The following is a 6,967-nucleotide window of genomic DNA, read 5'->3' on the forward strand; positions in this document are numbered from 1 at the left end:
GGTTCTGTGATTCAGGGAAGCTCCCAGGATGAAAAAGAGCTTTAAAAGGAAAATCCTATGACTTGGCCTTGCTGCAATCGTTTATTACTAGCATCAGTTAGTTTATTTATATGCATTCAGTAATTAGAATAAAAGCCTGGCTGACTTTAATGGGGAGCCAGGTTCCCATCAGCTTCATTGTATTCATGTGGTGAAGTTTTGTTTTAAAAAAGTCTGCATTTTGGGTAGAAGCATGTAGCAAAGACCTGGCTTTTGGGGAGGCAAGTGGGAGAAATTATGATCAAGGGCATCGTATGTGACAGCTACCCGTGTAGAGACTGCTTTGAGTTCCCTTCAGAGCATCTCGTGCTGATGTCTCAGGCTTGAGACCTTTATTTGACTTTGAGCTCTCTTCTCCTACAAGCATGAGGGTGCCATGTAGTGAGGAAAAGGCTCTGGTTTCTTTACTTGGCTTGGTCTCTGTTCCCTATTTCCAACCCTAAGAATCAAAATAGTTCACCCCTACAGGGCAGTTGGCTAGCTGATGTGGTCCTCAGTGAAATTAATGGAATTAGGATGCTCAAGGTGGTTAGAGATGACCAGTTTTTATGTCTGTACCCTCCCTGAGATAACACACTCATCTCCAAACATCTTCCTATCATGTGGGGTTGCGTAGACGCCAGGGCAGGAAGGCGTGAGGGTCTCTGGGACTTGGTCTCCCCGGTGTTGGTGGCCACTTACTTGGAGAGGACGCTCCTGGGGCTGAGGACTCCAGCCCCTGATAACCCCTTCTTCTCTTGCAGGTGGCGTTTAGGAAGCATCAGGACCTACAACCCAGAGCAGATCATGCTCAGTGCTGCTGTCCGTCGGTCCAGCCGGGATGTCAAGATCATGAAGGAGAAGCTGATCTTCTCGGGTATGAATGGGGCCGGTCGCACGAAGCTATTTGCTCCATCCTACAGCTGCTCCCTGTTGGAGGAGAGATGGTTTTGATATGGGTGTCATCTCCCACAGCTGGGACAGGGCAGCTGGACGTGGGACGTGGTCCTGGCTCACCCATCCCAAAATATTCCAGGCCTGAGCACCGATTTGCTCATAAATCCTGCTTTTAACTTCCCAAGCTGTGCTATGCAGCTGTCTCACGTTGTCTCACATCTCCTCTCTTAATTACCAACAGTGTCAAAACTGGAAATTAAAGCAGTGCTGTGAGTTGCTGCAGATAATGGTGACGAGTTTGAGGTAGATCTGGATCCCTGTCATCCTCCCAGCCTTTCTGTGTTAGCGTATGCTGGCTTCCTCTCAATGATCCAGCCTCCAAGAAAGATCTCAAAAATGTGTACAAAGAAAGAAATGTTTAGCTTTAAAAGATTAAAGTTGGCACGTGAAGCTGGAGAGCTCACATTAGAAGGGATGTGAATATAAATCGCCCCTGGAGCTCTGTTGTTGGTGTTCATTCCTCGTATCAGGGGCTAGAGACCTCCAGCAGGGATCAGGGTTTATTGTCCTGGATGCACACACACACAGCCAAAAAGACAACTCTTGCTTCAAAGAACTTATTGTGGGCACGGCAAGCCTGATTCTGCCCTCCAGAAACAGTCAAAATGGGGAATAAATCCAGGGAAACCAGACTGAGAAAGCAGTGGGTCATAGCAAAATTAACTATTTCCACTATTTTCTAGACATAAAATGTCTTCGACACAAACCACCCTGTGAGGTAGGGGATGTGTGTTAAGGATTTGTGCCTCTGAAACAAATGGTTTTGCTTGGGGTTGGAGTTTAACTATTAGAACATTGATGAGTGCACAGTTTTCCCAGTGAAACCAGTGACTACTGGAGTCTCCCCAGTTCTAGAAGAGTGACTGGGGTAGGGATTAAGTTCAGGCATCTTGCATCCTTGTCTCCAAAGGCAAGTAATTCAGTCTGTGGCATAGTATCACTTATATGAGGGGTTCCAGTTTTGCTTCTGATATTGACAGGACACTCAGGGTCTGAAATTTAGAGGTGAGCCAAAATTTGGGGGGCAGATCGTATTCACAACTGGTTTAAAATGGTGGCAATGTCACTAAAGCCAGGGATTAAATCCCTGTAGGATCAGACAGACCTCATGTGCCGGCTGCTCGATGCCTGTTCCCTCATCCACGAGCTTTCTCCTGGGTCTTTGCACCCCTGTGACGATGCCTTCTCCTTATTTACCCTCCCCAGAGATCAACAGCGGCGTGGAGACCACGGACGAGCTGTCCCTCTGCTCCGAGAATGGCTACGCCAACGAGATGGTCACCCCCACGGATCACCGGGACACCAAGCTGCGGATGAACTGAGGGGCTTCCAGCCCAAGCCCACGGGTGGCCAACCCCACGTTCGCTCCGGCAACGAGAGCCGTGCTCTCCTGCTGGCCATGGGACGGGACTTTGAAGGAACTGCTGGCTGGGCAGCTCGCCCCTTCCCGTTCCACCATCAGTGGCTGCTCCACCTCCCTGGTTGCGAGGTTGGGGGGGCTTTTGTTTTTTGTAAATATGTAAAAAAAAAAAAAAAAACAACAACAAAAACAAACAAAAAAAATCCGAATTTTGTCTTTTTTTGTGTAATTTTTCCAGGGCATGAGTGGAAAATACCACGTTCATTAAATCCTCTACCCTTATGGCTGAAGTTATTTGAATTTTGATGTGACAGCCTGAATCCCGGGGGGGCGCTGGGACAGCTCTCCCCACCCTGCTCCATTCTTTCCCTCGGTGCAGCGACGGTGTAGCTGAATTGTTTAAACCGTATGTTGTGAAGTTCTTGTGAAATGTCACTTTTGTTCTGTTTTTCTTTTTTTTTGTTTGTTCCCCTTCTTCTCCCCCTTCCTGGGCAATGAAGTTTTAGCTCTAATTTAACTGTTTGGAGGAGAGAAGCTTTCCCAGGAGAGGAGACTGCTCTTCCCTGCTGAAGCTCAGAGCTGGGGAAGGAGCTGCACTGGCTCAGTCACTTGGGCACCTTCTCTCCATCCTGTCCCCCTTCCCCAAACCCTGGATGTTCACGAAGAATGGCCTTGAGATGTTCTGCTGTAGTCTGAAGGCAAACCCTGCGTGGCAGCTGAAGCTCGGCCTCTGCTGGCAGCAATGCTTGGATTTTGTCCTTGCTCTTTCTATCTTCGTGAGTTGGGCTCTGTTGGCAGCCCAGATGGCTTGCAAAAAGCAATGCCACGGGCACCATCACCCCTCATGTCTGGCTAAAGTGCCTGCCACTCCGAGTGGTGTCTGCAGATGCTCCTTGCTTTGCTGTGCAGGAAGAAGGGGTGGTGATGGTGCAGTGTCAGCCCCTCCGTGCCAAGCAGATGTCCGTGCATGAAGGAGTTGTAAATAGTCTGGAAGGCGAAGCAGCCCAGGAGAGTAATTTATTCCCGCAAGGAGACTTCTCCTTGCTTCGAAAGCAGGATCTCTAAAGCTGCATGTTGGTGTCCTCCAACGGAGTGATGTTTTGTTTTTTTTTTTTTTCAGCAGATGCTGACAAGCTCTCAGCAGCGTGTTTCCAATACAAAAGGCTTTAAACCAAAATCCTAGATGAGAGATTTAAACAAATAAAAGCTCAGAAACCAAGTAGATGGCAGTTACGTTTCATCCCCTCCCTGAAACAGCCCGCAGCCAGCCCACGGGCAGGCTCAGCTCGCTAGAGGAGCCTGGTTTTGGGTCACTGCTGTTCACACAGAGCTGGTTCCCAAGGCAGCTGAAGCCATCCCGAAGGCTGCTGGTGATGTGAATGGGGCTTGGCTCCGTCCCCGCAGCCTTCTGCTGCTGGGTCGTTCCCTGCCTTGCTGGATCTCGGTCGACACAACGTGCAAAGTGGGAAATCCCATTGAGCACGAGCTTCCTTTGAAGCCCTGAAAATGCCAGGACCATGAAAGTCGTTTCCCGTGGAGGGGACGGGAGCCAAAGCTCGGTCTTTGGTCTCTGGCTGAGCCGGGCTGCAAAGTCCTTGCTCGGCTGGGAGAAGTCCCCTTGCAGAAAAAGAAGGGAGGTTTGGGGATGCTGATGTACATCACGTTCAACACCTAAAGCCAACAGAAAAGCCGGAAACAAGCCTCAATAAACAGCTTCAAGCAGTTTGTTCTTGTTTTGGCAGTACTGAACCGCTTTTTTTTTAGTTTACGGAAGTAGTGTTCTGAAGCACCAAAGTTTTGGGTTCTGTGCGTAAGAATTGGGGATGAAAGTGGCAATCTTAGCTGTAGAAAACAAAAGAAGCTGTGTCAAAGTAATGTAATGTAAGAAAATACTCCTATAATGCAAGTAAAATCTGAATTGTGCTGCTTAGGAGATGCCTACTAAAGGATCACAAACTGAATTTAATTTATTTGTATTTACACCGTTTTTTATGAGTGTAGGTGGAACAAGCCCATGGTCCATGCGCCCTCTTACCTTCCCCAAATGCTGTTCTCCTATATGGTACTCTCTCGAGTCTGTGAAACATAGTATTTTTTTTTTCCTCCAGAATTGCAAATTTTGGTGGATTTGAAGGCTTTTGAGAACAACGTTGCTTCTCCCTTTAATGCGGTTGTTGTATTGAAACATTCCCGGTGGATTGTCATTGCCACGTGAGAGATGTTAAATCTCGGCACCTGTCGATAATCACCTGCATGTTCTGTTTTTATCCTTGGAGATGACTTTATTGAAAGGTGAAGTGCTTAAAAAGCTTGGAAGTGTTAAAAAGCAATCCAGCAAAGAGTTGTTGTTTCCACAATTCGTTTTTTTTAATGATGAGACCCGAACTTTACGCGTGATGCACTGACTGTTACCGTTATCGTCCTGAAGATTTGCTACTTTTTTTTTTTTTTTTTAAAGGATGATACTTTTTTGATGAAAATAGAGCTAGACCAAAATGAACTCTGCGATCCTCTGTGAAATAAACTGTCAGTATTCCCCTGCCAGTCTGTGGTGCTGTCGTGTGTTCTGCAAAATGGTGGTGCCTTGCTCTTCTTGCGTTGATCTCCGTGGATCTGCATTTTAATGCATTGTTGGGGGGAACCTTGTGGTCTGAGCAGGGGGAGGGTTGGAGACCCATCCTTCTTGAGATCTTTTGTGCTGCATCCTCTCTCCCATCCAGATTTTATGAGACAGCAGGTGATAAGCAGGCAAGTGGAGAAGTGACTCTGCAGGCCTGAGTCTTGAATGATAACTGGAATAATTGCCTGGTGCTTGTGGCTGCGTGGGGACAATGATGCGCCCATATAAGAGCTCTGGCCGCAGTTTTCAGCCAAACGAACGGGAAGCAATTTATTTCTAACAAACTTTATGCAAGTCATCGCCCCAGGGTGCTGTGGAGGCCAAAAACCAAGAGCACGTTCAAAGAGGAGTAAATGGCTCGTACATCCATTAGCACTTATTAAACACAGCAGTCTGGATGCAAGATCCAGCTTGAGAAGATCCTGAGCAGTCCTTTGCTAAATGCGTATGTTAAGGGAAAGGCTTGCTTTGTGCTTGCTCTCCTTCTTATTCCTAACCCCCGGATCTGCTCCCAGCTGCAAACGGCGGAGGGTGCTTTGGGTTAGGAGGGGATCTCGTCTGGGCCAGCCTGGGATTGTTCTTTGTTAAGCAGCTGTTTTCTCCAGGCCATGAATAGCTGCATTTAAGGGATAGATGAAAGGGATTAAAGTAAATACAGCACTATCTCATTGGTTGGTGATGGGTAGGCAGTACTGTGTTGAGGATTTGACTGGCTCGGGGAATACCATTTGAGTGTTAAAAATGAACTAGCCCCAGGGGACAGGGCGTATCCAGGGTATATATATCAGGTGGACAACTGATATCCACATTATCGAATAATCCAAAATGGGGGGCTGTCGCTGCTGTACCCTGCGGAGAGATACTGAAACCTTGGAGGAAAAAAAATGAGAGTTGTGGACTCTGTTATTCAAACAAAAGAGCTGAGGATTGGTCTCTGGCTCTAAGCCCGAATGGCTTGGGACAGCCAACATTGTGCTATTTAACTCTTTCTTCCTAAAACTGCCCTCGTTTGTAAGAGCTTAGGGGTACAGCTGGGATAGTTCTCAGAGCATCTGGGAACCATTCCAGCACTTCACATTTGCTGGTAGAGCTGCAGCCCTGGGGTCTGGGAGGCGATACCCTTGTGACCATGCCCTAGGTCTACGCGGGTATCCGCCATCAGAAGGACCTCTTCTATCTCTGTTAAAGCCTTCATGTGATGCAGTGGCTCAGAGTTTGTGAAGTTCAAACTGGGTACAAAAAGCCCATCTGTGATGTGAGCAGCTGCAGTGGCACAGGGTCCTCTTTCTTCTTTCTTCTTTCTTCTTTCTTCTTTCTTCTTTCTTCTTTCTTTCTTCTTTCTTCTTTCTTCTTTCTTCTTTCTTCTTCTTCCCCTTTTCTTTTCTTCCCTTTTTCTTCTTTTTTTTTCTTCCCCTTTTCTACTTTCTTCTTTCTTCTTCTTTCTTCTTCTTTCTTCTTCTTTCTTCTTCTTTCTTCTTCTTTCTCCATTTCCCTTTCCCTTTCCCTTTCCCTTTCCCTTTCCCTTTCCCTTTCCCTTTCCCTTTCCCTTTCCCTTTCCCTTTCCCTTTCCCTTTCCCTTTCCCTTTCCCTTTCTCTTTCCCTTCTTTTTTTTTTCTTCTCTTAAGTTACTTTTTTCTTCTCTCTCTCTTCCTCCTGAGCCCTCTTTCCTCTTCACTTACTGCTCTACCCTCTCAATTGCATGGCTCCCTCCTGCTTTCTCTCTTCTCCTGGATGCTGGTGACTGCCCTTCACCTCTGCTAACTGGCTGTGAGCAGGAAGGGAGGGTCCCAACTCTCTCCATGGCAAGCTGGAGCACACAGACAGCTGTCCTGGGTAGGATGCATTTCATCCCTGGGGCGTGCAATGGGAAGGTACAGACTGTGGTGTGACCAGGTCCTAAGTGACTGTCTCCATCGAGACATCTCACTTGATTTATCCAAAATTGTCTTCTACTTTTCCACTTGCCTTTCCCACTCTTTTCTACTTGTTTTCTTCTTAGCTTAGCTGCATCC

General features: G+C 47.2%; 1 protein-coding gene across 5 annotated transcripts in view; it reads left to right on the forward strand.

The window, feature by feature from the left end:
• Positions 1 to 4,879, forward strand: part of GDPD5 (glycerophosphodiester phosphodiesterase domain containing 5) — a 156,009-nt gene extending 151,130 nt beyond the window's left edge. For all 5 annotated transcript variants that reach the window (XM_068691458.1, XM_068691706.1, XM_068691536.1 and 2 more), the window contains 2 exons: positions 783 to 895; positions 2,182 to 4,879. In XM_068691458.1, the coding sequence (XP_068547559.1) occupies positions 783 to 895; positions 2,182 to 2,297 (229 nt within the window). In that variant the 3' untranslated portion in view covers positions 2,298 to 4,879. The remainder of the gene's footprint in view (positions 1 to 782; positions 896 to 2,181) is intronic.
• Positions 4,880 to 6,967: the final 2,088 nt, after the last annotated feature.

Source organism: Anas acuta, chromosome 1, assembly GCF_963932015.1.
Source record: "Anas acuta chromosome 1, bAnaAcu1.1, whole genome shotgun sequence".
In the NCBI taxonomy this organism is placed as follows: Eukaryota; Metazoa; Chordata; class Aves; order Anseriformes; family Anatidae; genus Anas; species Anas acuta.